This window comes from Ptychodera flava, chromosome 4 (assembly GCF_041260155.1).
Source record: "Ptychodera flava strain L36383 chromosome 4, AS_Pfla_20210202, whole genome shotgun sequence".
Classification (NCBI taxonomy): domain Eukaryota; kingdom Metazoa; phylum Hemichordata; class Enteropneusta; family Ptychoderidae; genus Ptychodera; species Ptychodera flava.
This window is the reverse complement of record NC_091931.1, coordinates 48,269,148-48,297,049: the sequence shown is the minus strand read 5'-3', so window position 1 is coordinate 48,297,049 and position 27,902 is coordinate 48,269,148. Positions and strand designations below refer to the sequence as shown.

Sequence of the window (27,902 nt, the reverse complement as noted above, 5' to 3'; positions counted from 1 at the left end):
TACCATTCATCAAAAACAATGAAAGGGGTTTTTATTGTTCTTGTTATATTAAGAAAGTTTCAAGACAATCGATACACATGTCAAAGTAACGACTCATGGAAGAATAAGATGGTAAGACTAAATAGACATTGAAATAGACTGCTAATGACAAAGAAAATTAAAATGAACATGTATTTCTATATCTGTTAAATCATTACTCACAAAGGTTTTAAAAACATTTGTTACTGGAGAAACTTGATGAGTTGTTCTCTAAGTATCATGTCTTTCAAATTTTGATTCTGTCAACTGATAATGATAGCTGAAAAACAGTTGCTATTAAAACTATGATATGGAATATTGGTAAGTCTCTTCACTGAGACAACACAGCAGTGATAATGTGATGTCCCCCGGTATGGTTGACATAGCAAATATATTAGAAATACAATGTCTGGAACAAGGAAAGTAGTGGTTTTGCAGAAAATTCCGATTAGAAGTAGAGGGACAGAAAAAAGAATGTGTGTGCATGACAGGATATGACAAAGATTACAAGTGAAAAGCTGTAAACAAAGTACAAAAAAAAACTTGAATAAGCTTTGGTTATAGATTATCATTCACACAATGATACATGTGTCAGTGCAGTGACACACTAAACACAGATCGTAAAGGTCTTACAACCTGTCATACAGCCAGTAGTTTACATAATATTATATGAGTTTCTCATGATACACCTGCAAATGGTTAAGAATGCTACACGGTGACCGACTCAATCTTGTAAGCCTAACTGCCACTGCAAGAACTACTGCTATTGGTTGATACATTTTGCTTTCTGCTGAACCAGCTCTCCATTGGCTGACAGAGTCTCTAAATATGGATATAATTGTCTGTCATGTTCATGTTTGAAAACCATCACATAAATTTCAACACACATACCTATGGCTGTTGTATGGCAGAGCAAAACCAATATAAAGCTGTGTTGTGTTGTTAAAGTATGAATAATTTAGTTCATGTAGCAGAGGCAGAAGAGAATCTGTACTATGTACACATACATCTCTACAGTACCATTAACACTGAAAACAAACCAATACAACTCTGGTTTACATTACAAATCATCTCTTCATATAAATTCTAAATAAATTTAACTTGTATAACATCTGCATAAATTACTTATAGACAAATTTTCATTTCATACTTTCCGTACACGCATTTACCATTAGAAGAAACAAAGTCTGGAAGAAGAACTTGACTTTGTTCAGAAACTGAAAATCATACAGGATGAAGTTTATAAATATAAGTGAGATGAAAATAAGATGAGTTATTTCTCATGTCAGAATTGCTCTCAAATGTTGACAACCAGTCTATCGTACCTTTCACTTCCAGAGTCAGGTAAAGCTAGACCCTTACTGAAAATTGTATTGGACAGGCCAGGAACAAAGTTTGCAAATGAAAGGGTTAAAGGCGACTACACAACATTGTCATCTTACATTCTGACACAGTTCCTTGATGGATTTTATTCATGTGTGAGGTTAAATAGGAGGAGTTAGTCAATCATTTGGAGGTGACAGAGTTCTTGGTTTGCACAAACAGTAGAATCAAACTCAAACAAAAGCCCTTGTTACATATTTTAGCTTTTTGCTAACCCCAAATATACAACCAAATCTTTGGAAAGGTGTTTCTGATTCCCATCTTTAAGCCAGTGTCTTTGACAATGTCACCATTTCAATCCTTGGAGGCAAATTTGGTTGGACTTGTGAGTTGAAAATTATTTTAACCCTTTCACCACCATGGTTGGCCCAAACTCATTGTTATCAATGGTGAGTATTGACCTCTTTACAGGGGATCGGGGTGAACAGGTTAACAGCTGTTAAAATCTAGGTAGTACATTTGTCAGCAATGTTTGAACAACACTCTATGGTCAAACATAAGTTACTTTAGTTTTCAAACCATCTAACATTTAAAAATATGCTCAAAGATAAAGCTAATGGGGCTTTAACAGGAACTTTACAAGTGGAATTTCATTAGCAGTATAAAGATTTCATAACGGCAATGGCTTTACTGTTATTCAGAGTTCACACTGGTGTATTTTAATAATACCAGGGGAAAAGTCTGAAGGTATACAGAAAATTTTAGGGAAATCTTGTGTAAAAAGTGTTTATTCTTTTCATTCTTTTAGAAAGTTGTAACTTTCAAACAAAATAAAAATTCAAATTATATTTATTGCTGCTACTTTTAAATTGGTGTAATAGTGTAAAATATTTGGCCTGAAGATTTATTGTGCTTGGCAGCACAATCTAGAAAAGGACAATCACTGGGAGAGAAAGCTACTTATCACGAAGCATACTTTGACCTATGACATCCTGTGGCTGTAAAGTTGAACACTGATTTATATAGAGGGACTGTGTTTAAACCAACAAATTTGTTGATAACTCTCACGATTAGGCCAGCTCTAAATATTGCTTAAATACCAGGCTGAGGATTTCATAAGATGCAAATTATCTTTAAGCACACATTGAAAATTGGAACTATAGCTATCTATACTAAGCATACAGAAAAAGCATCAGCAAATGAGATGTATAACCTGAATATTAAGTCACGGTGATAACCAGTGACTACAAAATGTGATAGCTGAGAAAAAGGACAGTAAATGTACATATATAGTGCACTAGATAAAGAGATGTAAATGTATACTAGTCTACATATCTAAACACTGGTGACCTTCAATTTGTCCCTGAAGAGAAGAATGTTCAGCTTGAAAAACTGGCAACATTGTTTTAATGTAAGACTTCAATATGCTGATAGGTTAGGTTGAAAGAGCTTCTTTTGTAAATTGTTAGTATTCCTAGTAATGTTTTTAAAAATCCTGTAATATGTGTCTGTACGGTAAATAATCTAACAGATAATTCAAATAATCCAATATTGACAGGTAGTAAATTAGAGAGAGACTGATTCAATGCATGGTAAATACAGATCAACAGTTTTCACACTTCCATTTCTTTGTACACTGGATGTAATATGATTACAGCCCCAGTAATGCTAACTTTCGATGATTTTTTCATTATTTTTATTTTATAAATCAATTAGAATTTCTTATTCTACTCCCCAAAGAATGTTGAAACACCCACTATTTAGCTTGTCAACTTATCATTCAAATGTGTAAAATGCATTTTTATTGTTTACATTTGAATTCTAGTCCAGACCAGAAGTCAATTTTCAACAACAACAATTCAGTTTACAACCATAGGGGCTTAGTTGACAAGCTGGATACTGTGTACATCAACATTCTTTGGGGAGAAGAACAAGGAATTATGGTTCACATTCAAAATAAAAATGGTGAAATTATCATCAAAAGTTAACATTACTAGGGCTTTTAACATTATAAAACTCTGTAACATATAACTTAAACAACACTCTCTTGGAAGAAATTTCTGTGTAATTAAAATAAAATTTAATTTCTTATCTATTTTCATTCAAGTACTTACATGATGTTCAAAATCATCACAAATCAAAAAAGAAACTGGAACACAAAGTTCAAATATAGTCTCAGATCTGTCTATGTACATCTGTTAAATAATATACATATTTTCTGAATAATCTTATTGCATAAAGTGTCTATACTAACATGACCTTTATAGAAATGTTTGGCAGACACTACAGAACACCAATGTCATACTCGATTGTGCAATGGTTTATAATGCTGAGACTGTAGAATTGCAGCGAGATCAGAGTTGGAGACCAGGCTGGGAGACCATCAACTGATAACAGTGACATCCGGATATATGACAAAATCCATACGCCAGACATGTACTGTATCCTGTCATCCCTACTCATAAATACACTTATCCAAGTATACTTTTTTTCAAAACAATAGGTTTGTTCCAAATCTGTAATCAAAAAGGGGCCAAACCTCCAGTGGGTATAGTACTGATGTTGCTTCCCCTGTTTGGACATGATGTAGAATATTGCAATGAAGTGATGAAAAGGGAAACAAAGTAAACACTGTGAATGATCATTTTGAAAGCCTCTGATTGATTTAGGAAAATGCTGGGCCAAGCAATGTTAAAAAATATGCTGGGCCAAACAATGTTAGAAAATATCACTGAGAAATAAAAAACATTAATAGTTCTCAAGGAAAAACTCAGTCACAGTTAATTTGCTCTGTGGGAGTTCACAGAATCATTGGTACTTCACAATTATGGTTATAAAACAACTTTCAACTGGAAAAAAATAATCTTTCATTGTTTTCAGACAATGAGGGTGAATCTGTTTTGTACAAGCCTTTTGACTGTAAATTACTCCCTTCACTGTTACAGGTCATTTTCAAGGTTAATGCTTATTTCAAGATTATTGGCCAACATTTCTTATTTATCTTGTCAAACAAAAAACAAAAACTGGATACAAATTGGCCTGGCAACCATGATGAAAGTAGATCATGGTTAAATTCATGTATTTAAGGTGCTGCTTACATTTATCAAATACTGGTGATCTTAAAATTAAAAAAAAGGCAACTAAGGTAATTTGAACCCATCTTTCAACACGTATTTGTGTTGAAAACTGATATACATATATGCGGATGTCTGGGCAGCTGCTATTAAGACTGAGGAAAACATGTGGCCAGTAAAAATGTATTAGCAGCACTGCTATGACACTTTGAAATATCTTGTTTTAGATTTCAACCTTGTGAATAATTCAGCTGACAGGGATATGTGCCAGTCAAATGCTGTATATGGACTTAAAAACATGTCTTCTCTGAGATGTGCAAACTTATCGGTTTGTTTAGCATCTTCCCGGATACATTGGTCTGATGGACTGGCACATCGCAGGTAGCATGGAATGATAGTAGCTGTCTCCTTGGAATTCTGGGAAGTTTCTTCTCCAACTCCGCAAGTACTAAAAAAATGGCAGGTTTTTTAATTTTCTAAAACAGGATTAAATGTTGATTTTTTAGTCTTCTCCACATTCAGGACATGCTTGGAGACCGTTCTCATCGCATGATATACATTTCAATGCTTGGAAATCATAGGTAAAGTTATTTCTATGGGATGATTTTTTACTTCCATTGCATGAGACACACGGCACCATACGGAATCCTCCACATACCTCACACTGAGATGTTGGAACACATTTCTGAAAGAGAGGAAAACACAAGCTGGATGTGATCAAATGATTATGAATAACAATCTATAACAGCTTTTACTGGTAATATTTGATACATTCAAAATACAAAACTAGAAGGAGTGGTCACATTAAACAGAATACTGATGAAAGTGCTTCCCTTCAAGTGATTTTTTCCACAAACTGCAGGTGCTGAAAATATAAGGGAAGCTACACCTATCACCAAATTACTATTTTGTGATCGAAATTTAAATATAAGAAACATTATTGTTGCTGTAGTCTTTGCAAAGGGCAATTCAACACATCTAAATGAACAAATTATGTTTTACATGACAAGACATTTTTTTTATTTTCAACATATTTGACATCAATAAACAATCACAGTGTGACATAATTACCTCAAACCTGCTCAGGATTCCTCTAAGTTCCCCAGACTCGTTTAAATGTTCCAATTTTTCTAAATCCTGCAAATAATCAAAGAAGACACAAGGGTTAGACTGATATACAATTTACAGGGAATAATGCTTGGCTCCACAAGACCACAAACAGAATCATTCTGTTTGTGGTATTAGGACACACCCAATGTTATCTAGAACCATGCACTGTGTACCAATTACTAAGATAAGAATGCATCCATGCTAACTTTGAACCATCAAATACAGTGTACCAATCACTCAATGACCTTTGAATAGCGTCTACATGTTGTAACTACTGTCATGGTATTCACAAAGTAAATACTTGAATTAAACATTTTATTACATCAGCTGCCTCTGAGACACCGGTGATGGTCACATTGTCATTCATGCAGAAATTTATCAACCACACCCGTTTCAAGATATGAAACATCTACTCTACAAGAAACAAGAAATTCTTTTTGTCATATCGTCACATTGCTTGTCATCAGCAACTGGGTGCAACAGGTAGGCATGTGATACTGCCCTCACAGTCCACATTTGTACATCATGAAAGCAGATCATCATCCCTCCATATAAGCGTTGTGAACCAAATGGGAATGAACTCAGACAGGGAGTCATTTATATGATTTAGCATGGAGTGACAGTTTGACCTGTTTTACCTCGCAATAACAACTTGAAACAGAAGATATGACTTGCAACAAAACACGTGAATAAACATCCTTCTTCCCCAACACCTGCATAGAATACTTCAAAATTTCTTCTTGGATGCTAAAGAATTTGTCAACCATCATGTGATTAATGCAAGCTGTCTAATGAAACAACAGAGGAATTTAGGAATTTTTGAACCTCTTCAGTAATATTTAGCTGAACACTTGACAGTCATTTGATAAGACTAGAGATCAGGGGATAAAATGCTCACCAACAAAAAAGTCAAAAGCACTCAAAATCAGATTATTAACAGTGCATTGCAGGCAATTTTCACTGTCAAATTCTGGGTCCTTGCTTTCTATAGTATAACTGTATTGTAGCTCTTTTTTGTCACTTTTCTTTTTTAAGCATCACATAAAAATTCATTCTTGCTACAACTCAGACAAGTTGCTATAAGACAAAACTCATAAACTTAGTAATGTTGCTAACCCATTGGATTCTCCTTTTCATTCTAATTTTGTTTCAATATTATGATAGGTATTGCTGTAAATTATTCCTGACAAATGTTAGAGACAAATACTGTACAAATTAGCTCGTCTTCTATCATTTATTTGATAAAAAATCATCAAATTCGAAGTTTACCACCAAATGCTCCAAGACAGAACAGTATAGAATACTGCAGCACAGCACTGCATGTCCATCAAGTCTGGGGAAAATAGCTGCTGGCCAGTTACAATACTGAAATTTCAAACTCTAACGGCCCTGTCACACCTTGATGATTTAGCCAGCGTATGTCAACGTATGAAAAATTTGGCGAATACGCTGGCGTATGTCGAATATGTTACGGGTAATTATAAGCTTTGTATAAGTCTCTGAAGCACGATCATGGTATTTTTGTGCATGCATAACTTTTCAACATATAGAGTGTGGCTCATACGTCCAGCACATGCGGGCCATGTATTGTAGGGTAACTGCACTCATTGACACACATGCATTACTTGTAAGTTACCCATAAGTCAAAATGCGTCGAAATGTGTAAAGATAATTGTCTACGTTATGAATGCACTATGTATACACCCAAAATTGGAAAATACATCGTTATCCAGTGTTTTAGAGAAATTTTGATATGTCTGCATACACTGGCTAACTCATCAAGGTGTGACAGGGCCCTAAAATTGAATCAAACATTTTACAAATTATTTCATGTAGGCTTGAATAATTGAGGAAATAATCATGAAGGATGACTTGTCAGAGTAAGGTTGGGAGGTGATCCTTTGAGTGTGTATCACATAGTATGGCTGTCTAAAAACCACCTTGTTAAATTACTGAGTGTATTGTCATGCAGGCAGGAACCTGACATGAACCAGGAAACGATATCTTGATAAATGTATCCGCATACTGATTTCAACAAACTCAATTGTGTATTGATTGTTCTATTTGATACACACCAGTAGGTGTGTATGTTACAATGCATAAAAATAACCAAACGTTGGGTATAGTTGAATTAGAAACACTCATGTACATGCTAGACTGATTGTATCATGTCCTCAAAAGTCAGTTTTTAGCAATAATTCTATGCCAAATTTACAGTCTGATGAAAAGGACAAAAGCACCATTTTTCTTCTTGTAAAACAAATTCTCATATTATCCTTCCTAAAAGTATGTTAAAAGTATTAGTCATAAATTAGCCTTGGTGATGTGTATTATAATGCATCACGTATATCCAATGTTATTGCTGAAAAATCTAGTTCAGACTAAAATTGAGTTGTCAACTGTAAAATCAGACATTATTTACACACTTATAGTGTGCCAATGTTTGTTGAATACTGGGCTTTCAAATGTGATTAGAGTACGTACAAGTAACTGACATTCTACAAACAGTCAAGTTACAGCTGTCATTTCAAGGAGACTGAAATGCTGGTCATGGACAAAATTAATAATTTTGAAAACATCTCAAAGTGTCCATGCATGTACTCCCTCTTTTAAAGAAATGACAGCTATATCTACATGTATGCTTCATGATTTCCCACTCAAAATCCCGCACATCATAAAAACAAATTAAATATCGCAATAAAAAAAAACATAATTGGTATTTTTCAACAACACTGGTACTCTTTTGTACTTATCCAAATTCATGAAATACTCTTTATGATAGGATGTGATATTGACATGGATTTTTCTTGACATTGTTCTGTGTAGGGTTTTGACAGGCTGCTAGTGACATTATAAGCTACGTACAGCTTTTTGAATTGACTAGTTGCCTGGTAGCAACAGCACATTTCAGCACATTGCAATCTGACAATTCACCATCTTAAGCAGAGTTGATAAAACCCTTAAGTAACAATAATGATCATTATAGGCACAGCATGTCCACAGTGTTATTGTCCTGCACCGTCAACTGCCAGTTTTGTCACACCTGATTTGCTAAGGCAAATGGTAGCTAGGAAGAAAATATTATTCTAATTTTACTTCTTGGTATAGTCAACCACTGTTTTCCATGTTTCTTCCGGTATTTCTACAGGATGGTCTGTAGTAAAATCTGTAGCATTAAGCACTAACAAGGTCAGTGTTGTCATTAAGAATTACAGTGCATTCATATGGTGTTTGAATCTCTACTTTGCAAGTGTTTAAAATTCAATGTGGAAAACATCAACATACAATGAACACAACCATAAGTTTAGCTGCAAAGCAGGCTAAATTACTTTAAAAACAGTTATGATTTCTTGAATTTGTTCATGTGTGTATTTAGCAAGACCACAAACTAGGGTCCATGCATGGCTAGACATGTCTGGATTTCAGTGAACTTTAATTTTCCAGGTGCTTTTACAGGATTTGAATGCCAGAAAGCTTTTTTAATTAGACTGTGAAAGTTGAACCAGGAACTTTGAAGTGTTTTCAATGACACACGTGCCTCTATCTAATTACTACCTTTGGGGATATGTATGGATTTAGCCACAGGCAAAGCTGACATGCCAGACAAGCTAACAGCTAGCTGTTGTTATATATATATATATAGAGTATAGAGAAGTTCCAACAAGCACGTACACTCTACTCTTCACCCCTGTGACTTTACAAACTAAATTTCACATCAACTACTTTGCTTGTGTTTGCTGTACAGCAGGTGACTCAATTCTTAAGCCTCAGCTCTTTGACACATTGAACACACTTTGTAGACACTGTCCAGCAGAACACATACGTGGCATGTACATAGTATTCAACACATTAATGCCAGAGACTAGAGACACTTGAGTGTATACCATCGCTGGGTGTGATTTATTGCTATTATATCATAAAAGAATATTGAAATTCTGGCAATAACGTCAAAAAAAGGATTTTTGCTCTTGCCGAGAGCTTGTGTGTTTGTCAGCTGTGGTATATCGCAAATATACCATGTTCTTTCTGCGTCTTGACCAATCAGATCGCTGTATTTGGGCCATGAATATACTGGTATGATATGTACATTTCAAAAATAAATTGATAGGGATCATCATTAAATTGATGGAATTTTCAAAGTACTTTGTGCTAAACTTGTCTCATACAAAGTGAATTATGGTATAATGAATCTGTATTTGAGATTTTGTCAACACATCCATTTTCAAAGCCCAATCATTAAATTGATAGAATTTTCATAAATATTGATCATCAGTCAAAATCATTATTAAGAATATCAAGATTAATCTTTATTTCATCGAGCAAGCTTGTCTAAGGTTTGTGTGTTGAGCTGAATAAACACTGAGCAGTTTGTAAAATGTGCTTTTCTTAATTTTTTACTACCAGTGTAAGTATTTTGTTTAAACTTAAAGTTTTATATGTAAAAATTTGCAGCTGCAGAAATAATCTGCTTGAATTATAAAAGCACAACAGATCTAGATTAGAGTGAGAATCGGAAGGAAGGATGTACAGGAAATAAAACAGGAAGTACTTTGTGCTGAACTTGTCTCATACAAAATGAATTATTATGGTATAATGCATCTGTATTTGACATTTTGTCAACACATCCATTTTCAAATCCCATGGGGATGAAATCATTGGCTATGTATGTATATCAGGAAGTGGCAATGATTGGGCGTCATCCCATTGTGGTACTAATTCCACTCCTGGGTTTGGCAGGCTAGGCATAGCTCATAAAAATATTTGCAATAGTGCAATAATGACAATAGTGATAAAACACTGAAGTCTTCATAATATTTCACAATGTATCTAGGAAGTCAACAGCTCATTTAATCAAAACCAATACTGAACGGAACAGGTAAATTTCAATCAACACAAGCTGATAACGCTGAGAGATCTTAATTAAGACATTAAAATACGATCATTCAGAATTTTTGATGAAATTCAAGTTTTTGAATAAGTAAATGTTAAGCATGTTGATAATAAAATAATGGATCTTATACATTTTCATAAAGCAAGCAGGTATATGTGAGAAAGCTAGTATGTGTGTGTGGGTGTGTTGGGCAGTGAACAGGATTTGCATGTTATTGCAGAGTAATTTTAGAAGATACTAGGCAATTTATTGTTCTGTTTTGAAATTGAGCTTTTGGCAGGGTAATTTGCACTCAACTTGGGTGATTGTAAGATATTAAAATATCTCTAACTTTTTAATTATTATTATTATAAAACATCTTTATTCAGGGTATCTCAATAAGCCTAGCAAACTAGATTGGTCGGCTTCTTTCCATTGAGGTCCTCACACAATAAAAACAACATACACTCTAGTCAATATACATGTACAGACAAATCACAAAAACAAACCATAAAAAATTACAAAACTGTCATTAAATACAATAGCACCATGTTGTCAACTATACACAAGAATCTCTGTAAGAGGTTTTAAAATGTCTAAAAGTTTTGGCCTGTTTTACATATTCTGGCAATGAGTTCCATACATTTAGACCCTGGCTGAATTATTTCTCAAAACTGTAAAAAAATTGTGCGACTGCATGGAGGTATTCTGCATGTCAGCAATCATTGGTGTATGTTGAAATTCAACAGACAGTATTGTTACAGTCAATGAATAATGTGGACACTTTCAGAAAACACCTGGCAGTGATGTTCTTTAATTCTGTGCACATGTATGTTGTCCATGTAGTTGCAATTGCTAAGTTCCCAAAGTTTACTCGACTGTCTCTCCATGTATACTAAATGACTGTTTAGCACAGTCTCTCCATATGTTAAATCCTATATGGAGTAGGACTACAATAAATTGATTGGTGCCTCCATGATAATGAACTAAAATTATGAACAGTTTCAGTGGTTGTCCTTGGATACGGCCAAGGTCATCATTTGGATAATAACTGCTCATAAATATTATCAAGTAAGGCTACCTGCCTTTCCAACGGCTCTCATTCACTGATCACGAGTCACGGTATAATTAATATCCTGTGTTAGTTTTCATTCAGGAACAAAAAAGGAAAAATACACTGCCCTGCAAAATGAAAAATTATGCGATATTTACCCTAACCATATGTGCATGGTCTTGCTAAAATTAGTTTACATTTCGTTATTTTTACAATTCATAAATAACTCTCTTGTTTTGATCTCTACACTGATCTATAATAAGTTGATCTTGATACGTTGATCAATATTTATATTGCTGCCTGGCCACTTGACAAACTGTATGACAAGTTATATATATAAAATAGATTTTTTGTACTCAGAACATAATATTTGATGTTTGGTTGCTATGGTAACATGTCATGGCGTGTCGCTTTGTAACTGATGATGTGGACACAAATTGCTGCTGTTTGCTGTGGAAATATACCCTACCTGACAAAGTAAATTCAGTATGGTTTGTTGGAAAACAATTTTCATTGATGGCAAATTTTATGTGCTCCTTTTGTTGACGGTTGAAGACTACATGCATTCATACATGAAAACAAATTAATAATTCAGCTTGATATTAATGAAATCACCCTGAAACAAGTCTCTTCAATGTTTCCCTTTCCAATGAAGGAAATACTGTTAAACTCATCAACACATGCAGGAGATACGCAGTCCACGGTGACCCCAAATTAGAAAATCAATCAATAAATCAATCAATCAAAAAATTTATAACACGCCAAAACCAATGGGCAATATGTTATTCTGAGACGCAGTTCAGTCTGTGTACATTTTAAGTCAAATCACAGACAGTAGAAGTGAGATGCTTCAGTAATGGTCTTGCAAACAAATGAGTCTATAGCTAAATTATGTTTGGCTCCAAAACTCAGACAACCAAATGTAAACTAAATGACAAAACAACCCTTTGTAAATTGTTCTTCTTGCTTGTTCTTGTCTAAGGAAAACAATGAGAAAAAAAAAACTTTTTCTCACTATTTTCCACAAATGGAGTGTTTGCTATCTGGAATTCCACGGGAAAGTTAGCAATATTAGAGGACGCCAATTACTCAAAGGGGAGCACTGTCCAGTACTCTTTGCTTTCAGACCTTGGAATGCTGACCTTACATTATCCAAGTGTCAAAGAAAAGTTTTAGGGTAAACAAGGAAACGATAAGCAGCACAAGGAAATAAAGTTGATTAAAAAGTGAACATTACTGTGTTTACTGTAATGGTGCCTAGCTCAACTTTCAACCATTATCATCAATGCAATGTGCTAAAAAGACTTTAAACAAATAGAAATTCAAACTACTGTATAAATAAGAGTGATATCATCACTCCTACTGTCAGGCTGAGTAGTTAAGCTTTTTGACAAATTACAATGCCTCCACATGGGGTAGCTGACCTTTGACCTCAAGCTTGGCTCAGGGCACTCAAGCTCATTTCATCAATTCAATGTAGTTCACATTGCTAAAAACACCACAAGAGAATGTAAACACATTCTGTGTTTTTGACTCTAGAGTAAAACACAGGTTTGTATTTCAGGATGTTTGTGTATCACAATTAATGCCAAATTTACATCTTCATTACACAGCATGAAATAATTGCAATGTAAATTGTTACACAACATTGGTTTGTCCAGACTAAATAAGACGCTGGCTGATAGGCATCGGTCTCCGGAGGTCTCTCATAAAACACAATTAAAATCCTAGGGTATGTTTATGAAATAAATAATTCATGATCTGATTATAAATGACATTTTTACAAAATGTGCAATGGAGGCCCATATCATTTCATTCAACCGTTGGTAAAATCACCTCTCATTGAAGACTTATTTACGTGAAGTCTATTAAACATCATCTTAGAGTGCACAGTAGGCCAAAGCCACTGTTTACATTACAGTAACACACAGTGTAGATTACATAGGCAATTTATTATGGTACTCCACCCATATCATATTCTGCCTGGCCAACTAAAATACAACTACAGCTGTAAATGCAGCCGTGGCAGAGTTCACTGAAACTTCACTGAATGATGAAACTAAATGCTGAACAGATTTGGACTGAAATCATTGTTGCATTAATACTGTCATCATTACTGAATTAGGAAAACAAATTTGTATTGTCTTACATTTTCTACAAACACTTTGTGTTTTGATCGGTCAGTGAAGCATTTTATTTTTTATTTATTTAACAGGGGACTGACAAGTCTCATTACAAGAGACTCCAAGTCATTTTAAAGTTGAGTTCTGACAGTGTTTACAATACATTCTGGTAAAGGGCAAATTGAATTTCCATAAGCAAACAATGATTAGCTATATCAATTCACAAGAGCAGAAGACCTATGGACTTTGCCAGAGCAGATGATCCATAAATGCTTAGTACAAGTATATTTCCTTCCACGGTAACCACAAAAGGGAATCATCCTGCATTTATCTTGCTGCTATTGTCACTGATGAACATCAGTCACAGCACATCTGGTTTCTCTCATGCAGGTCACTTAAGGTCACAGCATCCCTACATAACAGCAGGCTGAGAACATGGGTGGAGATATTGTATGTGATATGTGAGTGAAGTACATGTACATGTAAGCTGACTAGTGTAAGTCAGAAATCATCTCCTACTTCAACTATAACTCAATTACAATCAACAGCTTCCGTTGCAGATCTCCTCCTGAGACTAAATGGTCCTTTTACAGCTAGGCCAGAGTAATCCAATTCTTTGTTTTGCATCCACTCAAAATTATGAAAGGTAGGCTGAATAGACAAGTACTTGAAAAAGATACCGACAAAATTTCACCATTCAGGCAAGTCTTATATTTCACTTGATTATTTCCATGTAATTTCATGAGTGCCTTATTCAAGAATCAAAATAGAAACTTCTTTTTCACCTCTATGATTTCACACTACGATGTGACATTCTGCAAGCAGGCAGGTGTTTATTGTAAAATTTTAAAAAATTTGAATAAATATTCATGGGAAGATAGCTACACGTTAAGCCTTATTAAAATAAACAAGATTTTTTTTATGAAAACTACCAAAAATCTAGTGCAAGGAGCAATCTATCTGGAATAGAGCTTTTACAAAGTGATTGGCACAGGTGATTGATCCAAATGGGATTACCGGATTTTAAGAATGTATTACAACATTTGTGAACAGAGATTTGTGGCAAGAAGGCTACGTGTTTAAAGTCTTATTAAAACAGTTAAATTTTGTTTTTGTTCATGAAAATCTCAAAAATCCCAGTGCAAAAGAACGAAAAACAAAGAATGTAATTACTTTGGCCCTATTTTGAATTGAGTTATTTATAATTTACTTTCCTAGCTGTAGGGAAAATGTAGGGAAAAATACACCTTGGAAGTAAAATTTTCTCAACACTCAACTTTTTGATAATAGTATTATTGTAACATGAATATTTAAGACAGACACAGCAACATCCTGCTGACATAATTTTTTTGATGCAAATATGTTTTTTTATGACTAAAACCCTAATGACATGTTAAAAATATACAGAGCCAAGAACATGTAGGAGGCAGCATGTGTATATACTCTCCCTTTTACTGTCAATGTTTATTTTACTCTCCAACACAGTATTTCACTGTTCAGCTTGTCCCTTTAATGTCACAATCAAACTCTTTGAGACGTAAAATACTGAAGTTAAGCCTGAAGATGTTCTGAATTCTTAAATTGAATCGTGCCAGGAATGTTAAATTCATGAATGCATTCGGTGGCAATTGAGGGAGTTTTTGTAATAACAATGATCACCAGAAACTTGGTTTTGTAGTTATCTGTTATGGGGTTTGTGTGAGTGTAATTTAGCAATGAATAAGGAGAGATGATTTATAGTTACATGACAGAGTGTCATATCATGTTATGTTTATGTCAATGATTCTATCACAAGACAGGACTGTGGACACAAAGTGATGGAAATGTGCATATATAAATATGTAAGTCTAGTGTTTGTATTCTGTCCCAGTCAAACAAATGTTACTATTAAGTTACCATGAACATTCAACACATTCATTTGTTGGCTAATAGACCTTTTTTCTTGCTCAAGGTCACCAAACTTATATGTATGGTTTGGTTGGACAAGGGCACAATATAGATGAAGTGGACAGAATTTGAATTGATATAACATATGAAATTCGACAGACTCTATGGCCTTCTCTCAACATGTTCAATGTCAGTTTCTAAAATGTTAAGGTATGAAAAAAGAAGCTAACTTGCAAGGTGAAATCCTCAAGGGTATTGGGATCATAACATGACCTTTCACGACAAAGCTATTCTGTTCTGACAATGTGCAGTGACAATGAAACTATTATTAACACAATCATCTATACATAATTATTCAGCTTGAGGGTACATATCTACATGTACTTATTCAGCTTACAGGGCACATATTTACATGTATTTAATTCAAATCTAATGATGAATTACAGGCACATTAATATATTTAATCTCTGGATCATTAGGATTCTTTAATTAGCTCATTCACATCAGATTATTGACCGTGCTAACCTGACAAGGTCAAACTTCAATTGCCTTGAAAATTGTAAGCATTAGTTTAGAATGATTAATTCAAATTTGTTTCCATGGGGACACACAGAGAGTGTTATGCCTGAGGTTCTGTTAACGTATAAATTCCTGCTGTGGCAGACAGGGGATTCTGATTTGATTCCATGGCAGACAGAGCAAAGACTATGTTCTGTTCACGGATAAATTCTTTCTGTGACAGAGGGGACAAAGACTTGTGCAATCACTGATTTTGTTCAATGTGAAATATATACTGTGTAGTAAATTATACTGGTTTGATAATTACCATTATTTTCTATGTTGTGATATATTCAGGAAGTCCATCATCGGATCCTATATATATTAAATGATTACAATGTTATTGTTGTCCTCTTTTGTCACCTTAATGGTGTCTGACTTTACAATCTACAGAAAAATTCACCTTGTTTGCTTTAGCAGTCATTTTGCATAGATTATACGAAGCTTTATTAGTTCTTTCATGAGAGAAATTTGAACACCAAAATAGTACGCTAACATATGAAATTTGAAATGTCAATACTAGTATTGCATTTATTGCTCCAACCTATGAAATTTTAGCTGAAAAAATCACTGACCCACTATATAAAAGGTACATGTAGGTTACCACAAATTCAATTGACAAATTTTGCTGCACTATATAGTAAATTCTTGCGTGGTGAAATGTGGTTTCCACAGACCTTGTAATTAGTCATTTTCAATTGTACAGCAGACCTAACAGACTAGTATTTCTTTAACAAGCATACCTGCCATACAATTGCTTAAGGAATGAGATGGAAGAAAAGCATTATCAATGCTTGTATACAATTTGGGTCAATGAATGAACTGGGTTTTGAAACTGTATACCTGAAATTGTTTCCTCTCAATGGACACTTTGTTTCTATTATTGTCAGGATTTTATATGATTTGTGATACTTGAAGTTTACAACTTTGTCAATTTGCTGGGAGTGGGTTCCTCAAATTCCCGATTTGAAGTACTAGAAGCAGTTCCTAATGTCATGAATGAGCCACTGTTAAAAAGACTTGTTCTTGTTTCAACATAGTGCTTATAACGATTTTAAAATGAACACAAATAAAACAAAATTTCCATTTAGAAGTATCCCAATTAATCTGTCATTTAAACATGTCCTCTGTGTAGGTAGTTGCAAATTTCAACTTCTCCAAAACTTACTGCAAAATCATATCTGACCTAAAGTGAAATACTAGTACTGTCCTTATTTTGCTCAGTTTTTTGTATTTTCTTTTTGCATTCTATTATCTTTAAACTGATTTAAATGTGACTCATTATTTTTTCATTTTCTAAATTACCAGAGTGTTCCCATAATTGGTTTCTCTGTTGGTCTGTGTCAGATTTTCTGTAGCCATACCCAAGTTTTCATTTCAAAAGCACAAAGGAAGAGGAACTTGAAAATTGTCAGGATACCAAGATAACGTACTGCACTCATGAGACCAAATTAAATTTGATTTTATTGAGTTATGGCCGTTTCAGCACTTGAACTTTGGTAGACTGCACAAAGCAGGTACAGTTCTTCAGTTTTCTAGTCTTGCTCACTGCAAATATCAGACACTGTAGTCATCTGAAGTGTTCATAAAAATCAAGAAAACAGGTATGAAGAAAAAAAGCTGAGAAAATTAAGATACATCAATATTTCTTTAATGAATAGAATGCTGTACAAATAGCCCTGTTGTGGCTGTACAAAGTATCTACATAACAAATTTACAAGGTAAATGATGTCATTGACAGCTTAACAATGGTGAACGCTCAGTAAAACAATCAACATACCATAGGCTAGCACTCATGACTCACAGCAAATACTTCAGGTATACCTTTTATCACACTGACCTGAAACCGGCTACTCTTGTCAAAGGTCAGAGGTCAATCAGCTCTCACAGGTTCACTACAGTCATCTCTTGATATTCTTTACAATGGCCAGTCAAACAGAATGGTTTAGGTGAACAAATGGAAGACTTTCTACCAGGACAAATTTGGCAAACTTTACATTTTTTGTATCTTCCAGTGTGGATCAACTCCATTTAGATATAGCTTTTAAGAAACATGTCTATATGTAGTTGTATCTACCATTATTACATGCCTCAATGTGAGTGCAAATCAGTGCATTGATTTGAATAGAAATATCCAGGGAGTTAGCAGGCCGTGTGAACGATTACTGACTGGTTTCAATAATTACCCGGCCGGTGAAGCCCAGGACGTTTCTGACATCAAGGTAGACGCAACACTTAAAATGTAAAATATCCATGCGCGTACTGCTATTTTGATTTCGTTAAAATCTGTTTGATGTTGGTCAATATGAAACTAAATGTAATATAGAGTTAACAGTGTAAAGGCATGCAATAAAATTATTATTGACTGAGTACATGGGTTTATGTGCCCTCGCAACAGGTGACAATTTGCCTTACTGGCATGGCATCGGGCAAATTGTTCCTTGCTCTTGATGTATTCAGGCAATAATATGTACTAAAGGGCTTCATATTATACCTTGACTGTTGTGCAATTTTGATTTAACATTACAGTCACTGTGATCTCTGTGTAATTTACTTTTAGATGAAACATTCACCAATGAATATGATAAAATATGCAACTTGCCAAGATAACAGCTGCATGTGTTTGGTGAGATTGATTAAGTAGCATGTTATCTTGCACTATCTGTGTCTTGTACTGTGGATTACTAGAGTTCACTACCTGTTGGTAAACACTTGAATACCCTAGCAACAATATCAAGGCAAGAAACTAGTGGTATCAAAACATTAAATATCATGGCAACTATTAAGGTTAGAAACTGACTTCATCACACACACTTCTGACTGTTAGTGTCATTGAGTGTAACTGTTACGCTGACATTAACGAATTATTTTTATCATTTACTATGTTGTGTTTTTTTGTTAAAAAATGACACATGACAAAAAAGTGTATTTTTCATTTCATTTCATTGAAAAATGGCCATCTGGTATATGTCATGAAATCTATCAACATATACATGCACACATATGGGATACATGTGAAACAGAACTCATTTAGACAATTATGATATAGGTACAGTTCTGTATAATTTTTTTCTGTTTCTTATTTCACAGAGGACGAATGAGATGAAAAAATCTTTATACAGCACTACAAAACCTTCCTACATATTGAAAGTGCTGGTAAAGATTAATGTATTGATGGGATTTAAGATGTAAGTGTTGCCACTGAACCACATTTGATTGTAGATATAAAATTATAGCAATAAATGATGTGTAATTTAGACCATTTTCATTGGAGAAGGAAAGTTGACTGTGGCAACTCAATCACTTCGATTGTAGATATAAACTAACAGCAACTAATGATGTCTAAATGAGAAATGCATTTTCATTTGAACAGAGTAGATGGCTAGCATTCAATTTCTCTTCGCAGCACTTAAATTCCACTTAAAATTATTTGAAGGAGATTGCAAGTTGTGGTAAGATTTCCGATGAATGATTCAGATAATTTTCTCCCTATACATATTGCTTTGGATTGAAGCTCTGACTCTGAATTAATAAAAAGGCACTATGTTTTTATAATCATACATGTAATCTACCAATTTCACTCATTACTTCAAAGAAATTGCCATTTGGTGTGATATGATGTATTTTGTCAGCTGTTGGTTTATTGAACACACAAGAAACCGCAGAAAGTGGCCCAATGATGCATGTTTTGCAGTTGCCATAGCAATGGCATTGTGCCAGAAAACCGTAAAATCTTATTAATTTAGTCAGCATTGATAGTAATTTGTGTTGAGCAGTATCTTAATTATACATATTGTATACATGCAAGAAAAACTGAGGAGAAAATTCAAGTTAGCAACCTCATAATTATTCCATTTATACTTATAGATTCTGAAATATAAAGTATGGGTTTATATTAATTTTAACCAATGGTACATTAAATTGGCACCTGTTCTTGTTGTTAAATGATAAAATAATGTCAGGATAATAAATTTATTCCCTTTTAATATTATTGGACCATCACACACATACATACACTGCACAAAAGAAACATTTTCTCGATGGATACATGTTAAAAAATACACCGCTAGAACGAAACTTCCAAATCCAATATAATACTATTCCTAAAGAAACAAATGAAATTACTTTGATGAAAGTTTAACAGCGTGTTCTATTCACTTCATGAACAGTGAATAAAATTTATATATAGGCCTATACACAGATTTCAGATATACATATATTATATGAATTCCTTACCATGTGACATTGGGCAAGCATACACCCAGAACAGCTTCACACATAAATAAAACATTCATTTGTTTGCCAAGGCATATAACTAGCATGGATTTTTCCATGCCTCTGAGAAGAACATTGATTATTTATTAATTTTGGTGCCTTAAAAATATTTCTGATTGATGTATAATTAAATTTTCAATGATCACTTGTACGGAATATTTTCAAATAAAAAAACAGTGACACAATGTCAAATACTTTAATACAAAGACAGACAACCAATCTGGATCCGTAGAGTGAATACACAGAATAAACTCAGTTACCATGGGAACTATTATTTGATAACCTTGGCCTGGAATACATGTCAATGGTACATGCATAAATGTTAATATGACAGGATAAACTGCAGGGGAAAATGTCATACATTTCTAAAAATATTCAGATGCATGTCACCCTAGAAAAATGTAACATATCCATAATACACCTACTTGTGATAATTTTAGGTCTGTTCATTTGTACATTTCCTTATTATTTTTTTTATCTTTCAATTTCATTTTATTATCTGCTTAATTTACTTATTTACTGTTTATTGAAAACAACCAAAATGATATCCAGAAAGAAACTGCAGCTCGATCTGCTGGATATAAATGCAAAACTAATTATGTCAAAAAATACTGACAAACTGGGTTAACGCTCAAAAAATCCCATTCAATTTCCAAAAAATAATTTTTATGAAGTGGAGTATGTATTTCTGATTCCTGGAACTAACATCACATAAAACTTGGGAATACCAATAACAGTATCCTACACAGAGACTAAAATTAAGTCACAAACATTTTGCTTAGATCTCCCCCAGGAAAAAAACGGGAAGTGAATTTATGTAAGAAGTGAGGCATAACAGTTCCCTCCAATGCAAAACAAAAAGTATATTCACTACAGCATGACTGTTTGGTATACACACCAATTAGATAACAGAACACAATTTCATGATTCTTTCCACCTCTTGCAACAATTCAGTTGCTATGGAGATTACAAAAATTTTACAGATACAGCTTAGAACCTCCATGCTACATGCAGACAGTAATTCTTATATTGTAAATTAAAATTTAGTCAATTTCCATCATGATTAGTCAAGTAATAATCTAATTTTTTACTGACATGATTTTGGATGTTCTAAAAGCCAAATTTAGCAATACTGTTATCACTGACTCAGCATGTAGTACTGACTATATACGTCACGCAATTATCATTATTGATGATGAAAAGTCGTTTAAACATCCACTTCCTGTCTTTGCACATCACGATGACGATGATCTGCTCACAAATTACTTATTTCTTCACTTGTATCAAATTTCTGTGACGTAGATGAACATCTACAACAAATTGCTCGCACCAATTTCCGTTTCTCATAATACTACACTTTCAGGTGATAAGGAATTGACATGTTTTGATCTCTTAATGTAAAGGTATGAGAACAACAACTTTTAGACTATGGTTTTCACAAAATCGCAAATTTCCACCATTGCAATAATACCTTTCATCTCTCCATTGAGTGACTGTGAATTAACTTATAACGAAATACAAAAATAACCTGATGGCTGTAGCATGTATTTTTCCACAACGTCATACTAAGTTTTCTTAAATCAACATGCATAATTCAAGAGAGATTTATCTATTTTTCATAACGTTAAATTCTATTTGCTAAAGGTGTATGCTGATTTTATCTATCACAGGATCACTCTTGTTATCCTAAGTTCCTGTAATGAGAGCTATTTACAAGATAATATCTGAGAAGATTCAAGATCAATCACAGACTGTTCATATATAGGAATGGGTAAACTTCCAATCAGTATCATATGATGTACTCCAATGCCACTTTACTGTTTAAACTAATATAGCATTACTGTCTTTGTTGACAGTTGGAAGTACATGTTTGTGATTTGAGATGAAAAGTTCCAGTGGTTGCTATTTGATCAGATAATAGGTATTAACTTTGATGTTTAGGACCACTAGGGGCCATTACAAACATACAGAATGTGTGAAATGTCTCTTGGGGGAAGATAATGCATGTTGACAAGCTGGCCAGTGAAATTCAAAGCCCTCAGTCCTCATAGTGGTAAAAACCCCACTTATAAAAGATGTATCATATACATGATCTGTAAGACTACCTTGGAAACATAAGAGAGACTTTATTGCCAATACAGTGCTATAATCAAGATGCCTACATCGATGGATATTGGAACAATTCCAGCGTTTTACTTCAGCAGACATTTTGCATGTTATTATTAACACTGGTCAGCTTGTATCGCTTTACAGACTATTTGTTGACAACTTAAGTGCCTGTCAACCACATGTTATTGTTGACAATTTGATCCATTCAACATAAAGTACAGTCTTGTTACACAGAAACTTATTAACGAAGGCAATTTTAAATTTCCTGTTTACAAATGATTTCGACTCTATTTTTAATTTCTGATCAAATCTTTTTCCAACAAAGTTTCTCCTTTCTGATCTTGGCATTCACTTAATTGCCATTCAAAGGGGAACTAAACCGATCACCCTGGCTGTTTCAATGACTTTGTGAAAGGAGTACTGAAGAGATTACTGGATTCCAAGCTCCCTATATTGTGATGGATTGCAGAGCTCAGTATGTTTGGTGTGCTTGTACGCCATTGGCATACAGTTTCTGAGCAAACACTCAAGATCAACAAGCATATGACACTATGTGTATGCAACAACTGGCTATCATTGTATGTATCATACACAATTGTCCATCACCTGGCAATATTATCTAACTGCTAACACCATCATACACAAAATTGTTTTTGAAAATTCATTGCAAGTTCTTAAAATTCCTTTTTTTTAAGTAACAGAGGAAACTTACCCCTAATATTTCACCATCTATAACAACTTGAGGTACTGTCAAAGGAGCGTCTTTACCAAGCCTCTCTTGTAAATCTTTCTGGTTGTGTTTGTTCAAGTAAATATCTCTTTCTTCAAATTTCACTCTGTGGTTTTGGAAGAGTTTCTTTACAAATTGGCATTTTTCATAGGTACCTCTGATAATACTCATACTCGTTGTGTAAATGATTATTTTACCAATTTCTTCTTTCCTTGCATTCTGCCAAAGAGAGAAGAGAATTATATTAATATGAACATTAATAACATGTTTTGTCGCAACAAACTGTGACAGGTCAACAACTTCCCCTACAAAATACGGAATTTGTGTAAGTGTTTTCCCTTGGCAATTTCTTTTGCTGTTGGTGAACAACGAAACTTTTTGCAAAATTAAGTAGAATATTTTTTTACTATTATGTGAATAAATTTGCATGTTTGTTTTACCGATCGGATATTATCCTGTAAAAGGTGCTGAAATGGTAGATAATTTGGATTATAATTGCAGTTCTATTTTTACTGTGTCAATATGTACACATGTAGTGTATATTCAAATAGAAATGGAATTCTACATCTCTATGAAGAATTTGTTTACCATGGACATGACAGGCCTAAAAAACAAATATTTAATGTACAGATTTTCAGATATCAATGACCTAACAACATGACCTAATGTAGAAGCTGTACGATTTGGCTTAAAAAATTTGTACAATCTTAGATACACTACAAGATGAATAGATGTGCTAATTTATTTTTGCCATGCAGTGATATGAATTCACTACTTGGGCTGGTGTTTATAACTTATAAGTTTAAGCATGGACAGTACTATCTGTGGTTTACGAAGGTATTTATGACCAGCAGCTAAAGTGTCGATTCTAGCTTTGAAATTGATATTTGAATATGTCTGCAAGTCTTTGGAAATTTATCATTACTCCTTGTGACAACATGAGAATTTCTAGAAATTTCTCTGGTTTATCCTTCATCACATGAAAGTCATTTCTGGTGTAAAGTACATCGCTTTAACATCACTCATATTTGTTTTGAGGGTTTGCTGCAGCTGCCTAGGTGATACACTCAATATATCAAAAATTGGCATTTGCCCATTCATGAGCTACAAACATCAGACCTGATGAAAGGTGGCAAGAAAAAAGTGACTTTCATAGGATTGTTGTAAAAGTAATTCATGTGAGTTGATTGTTCACAAATAATGTAGACCTTTATAGAAACCGTTGGCAACTAAGAATACTTGTGGCATTTTATGATTATCCATGCAGCTAACACTTTTTCAAAGGATGATGGTAAGGTACTGGCAATGTCTCATAAAAATTCTTAGAAGAACCTCATTTGACCTTTGCCCTGTAGCCCACCTGGCAATGACCTCCTACATATTCATGACTGAACATACAATTCAATTTCCGTCAATTACCTCATGAGACGGGGATTACAATTTAAAGCCCGTGTGATTTGGAAAGTTGGTGAACAAGCATGCCAGTGTGGTATCCAGCTACTGCACTGCAGAGGAAGGCAGATTTAACCAGCTTACACTGACTCACTGGGTCCAACCTGAGCAAGGTTTTCACCTTGATAGGTGCAGAGTATGTCTTTTGGGTGTGTCCAAATACAATAAAATCAATGCCTTGATCAAACACTTGGTTTGCTTCTATTATTTGATGCTACACTCAGAGTGTACAAAGTGCTTTTCAATTCAACCATGAGAAAACGCCCAGGTAAAAATAAATGAATTGATAATTGGTCAAAACCAATTGAATATACTCCAAGAACCATACACAGGTCAGCATTGCTATACACAAGGGCCATCCTGCTGTGCATACTCGTAGAGCAATTATGACATGAAGGAAAGCATACAGAAATCAACTTAAATGATAAAAACCACTGTAGGCAGTTTGCTGCCTTCTAAATTTCAATGAATGATGTGGGATCATTACAGGTGCGAAGTAAATCTTTCAGCTGAAAATGGATTTTGCAGGCTCATCAAATTCAAGGGTTGCACAGAATGTTGTACTCTGATTGTAATACATGTGTACAGGGAACTTTGTCATCTGGGTGATGTTCTGGTTTATGTTATTTGCTCAAAAAATTGAAGAAAAGAAACTAATGTGTTGTTGCTGCTGCTTCACCCATATTCATGTCGCTCTTGTGAATACATGTACAGGAAAACCATAACAGGCTTCCATGGGTGTTACATGTATGTAAAAGGCAGGTATTGCAGATGGAGTTGAACATTTTACCCTTCCAAGTTCATAATATATGAAGACACTGCAATGTTCAGCTCTATTCAAACTCTCTCACCTGGCATTTTTAGCCATGGCGGCTCAATATTCAATGACATCAATATGTTTGTAATGACAGCAACAAAAGATTAGTTTTTTCTTTCCAATTTTATAAATGAATATCAACATAGACAACACCACCAACCAGATTAGATGACCACTCTGTGAGGTTGTCAAACTATATCGAGTCCAAAATCTCAATGTTTTGAGTTATTCAGTTATGTAAGAATTGAACATTAAAATGATTAATACAAAAACAAAAACAAAACCAAAAAAAACAAAACAGAAAAACAAAATTTCTGTGCTTCTAAAGGTTTTTCTTAAAAAAATGAACATGGTGGAATGAATGTAGATTCGCTTGGAGGTATTGAGAAGAAACTTTAATGAGAAAGTATTAGAATTTAATTATAAAGTACTGGTTTGTGTCATTGTGTGAGACACCAGGGCGTACACCGGGCAAGGTCGACCATTGACTCTCAGGAATTTAATCTCAATGGAATTTCACGTCAAAAAATAGCACTTGAACAAAGATCTAATGAATATATATATAGCGAGAGATGTATCGGCAGACTACGCCCAGTTTTCAAGTACATCAACACGGAATACAGTAGAGGCGCGTCACGGCGTCAGAAAAGTATCATTGAGCAAAGACCGGATGTCCTTTCCATTCAGCGGAACTATCAGCTAGCTATACTGTATGCAGTGGACCACAATTTCGGAAGCTACTGTATGAGATACAAATTAAACCATAACAGTGAGCCAGTTCACTGCACATTGTTGATATTATAAGGCCAATCAAGGAACTATCATGATGTAAAAATGATTCCCTTGGTGACATAATTCAAATGCAACGGGAAGATAAAAATGACATACAGCCAAATCAGAAGATCACGATTTGGAAGGATGGGAGATATCGTAATTCAAAGAATATTGGAAATTTTATTATACCATCGTTAATCATTCCTAGAATTTTAGACTGGGCCTGTAGGCCCTATCTACAACTTCACTACTACAACAAGTGGTATTTCGCATATCCGGATTCATTATATAATGATTACATTACCCCTACATGTTAATGTTCATGAAATACTGAGGTATTATATTATAAGGTGTTCAGTGTGATGGTCGGATTTGCCTCTAAGTAAAAATCATTTTGGTCACTGAACTTGATCGCAGTATTGAGGGACTATGACTTGATATTGCTATTCGCAGTGTTAGTGTTACAAGTTTTATACCGCAGTACCAGAAGTGCAAGTGGTCACGCCAGTTGCCTCAATGATTATCGCGAAGAAAAATGTAATTGTCACGCCTCTTTCTCCCTTTGCTTTTTTCTCTTTTGTAAGATAGCCTATCCGAAATAACAGGCTTTGGCCAACCGCCAAAACAATAGTCTGACTTACCTGTGTACACAAAGAAAGATAACAATGGGTATTGTGAGACCTGTTGGTGAACCAGATAATTGAACCTGGCAGACGTTCATCCATGCAACGGTCACAACATACCACGATACCGATGGCGGTGTTTACACGCAGATATGTGTGTCCATGCTTTAGTGATATCGTCTCTTGATAAATTTTTGCGACCAAATTAAATTTGAACGTTTGCGCCAAGCCGTCAATAAAGAATGTCAAGAGACAAATTAAAGGGACATCTCAGCTCCGTTGTGCAAATTTTTACATTCTCAGGAAAATTTGACCTTAGTGAAATGTGGTAAAATTTACTCGTTGCCGACACTGTGCGCCTAGCCTTTTTAACGGTTCGGTCGACTACGCTGTACAATTTCTCGAGTATGAGTGCATGTGGTGAGTAAATATTCCTAGAAACCACTTACCCTCGACGAAGTACTAAGTAATGGCCTAAATTCAAACTGTGTGACTCCGGCTCGGACACGATTTTTCACCCCTCGGACAGTACCGTTAATGCTGATAATATCTTCTTCGGCTTGCGTCGACTGCAGTCCTCGTCTGCCAACGTACCGTAGACTCTTGTTTTCGTCCTCGTCTCGGCTGCAATCGTTTTCTGTGACAAAATAAACCTTCTTGGGATATTTTGCCGGTATCCTGAGTTTCTCGGCATGCCCGTTTACGCCATTGACAAGTCCATCTTCCGCGATCACAGGCATGGTTTGTTTTTCTTTGCTGGAGGGTTTCATATCTTGGAACTCCGCTTGCAGTGCCCTCACTTTGAAGCTCTTCCGATTACTGAACAAATTATTCGCGAAAACGTGACGTTTTGTGCTTGCCATGGTTAAAAATAAGCTCGGTGTGATATATACATCAATGTCTATTAATGAGGTTAAGGCGAGTGCGGGCGGGTACGGGTGGAGCCGATGTGCCGCTTATCGACCAGTTGACAGCTGCAAAGGTGACTCAGTACTGAATTTCTAGTTGACGGAAGCGACAGTGCTTCATGAATATTCATTATCTGTCAATAGAGATCGAGAGGCCCCTCCCCAATTGCTTTGTCGCAGATCCGGGTACGGTCGCG

At 34.7% G+C, this 27,902-nt stretch overlaps 1 protein-coding gene across 1 annotated transcript; it reads right to left on the bottom strand.

Annotated features, from left to right (window-relative positions):
* On the bottom strand, positions 1-27,813 carry LOC139132038 (glutaredoxin domain-containing cysteine-rich protein CG12206-like). Its single transcript, XM_070698417.1, has 4 exons — positions 27,247-27,813; positions 23,114-23,350; positions 5,487-5,552; positions 1-5,100 (listed from the first exon to the last, which is right to left on the bottom strand). Exons 1-4 carry the CDS (start codon positions 27,658-27,660, stop codon positions 4,918-4,920), a joined length of 900 nt encoding a protein of 299 aa, XP_070554518.1. The 5' UTR covers positions 27,661-27,813; the 3' UTR covers positions 1-4,917.
* Positions 27,814-27,902: the final 89 nt, after the last annotated feature.

Bases quoted from the DNA above. Each gene is read 5' to 3' on its own strand.
- LOC139132038 (XM_070698417.1), bottom strand. From the start codon at position 27,660: ATGGCAAGCACAAAACGTCACGTTTTCGCGAATAATTTGTTCAGTAAT. The intron at 5,553-23,113 runs GTAAGTTTCCTC...GATTATTTGCAG, and splicing joins TAGATGGTGAAATATTAGGG to GATTTAGAAAAATTGGAACA. The intron at 5,101-5,486 runs GTAATTATGTCA...CCTCTCTTTCAG, and splicing joins GAATCCTGAGCAGGTTTGAG to AAATGTGTTCCAACATCTCA.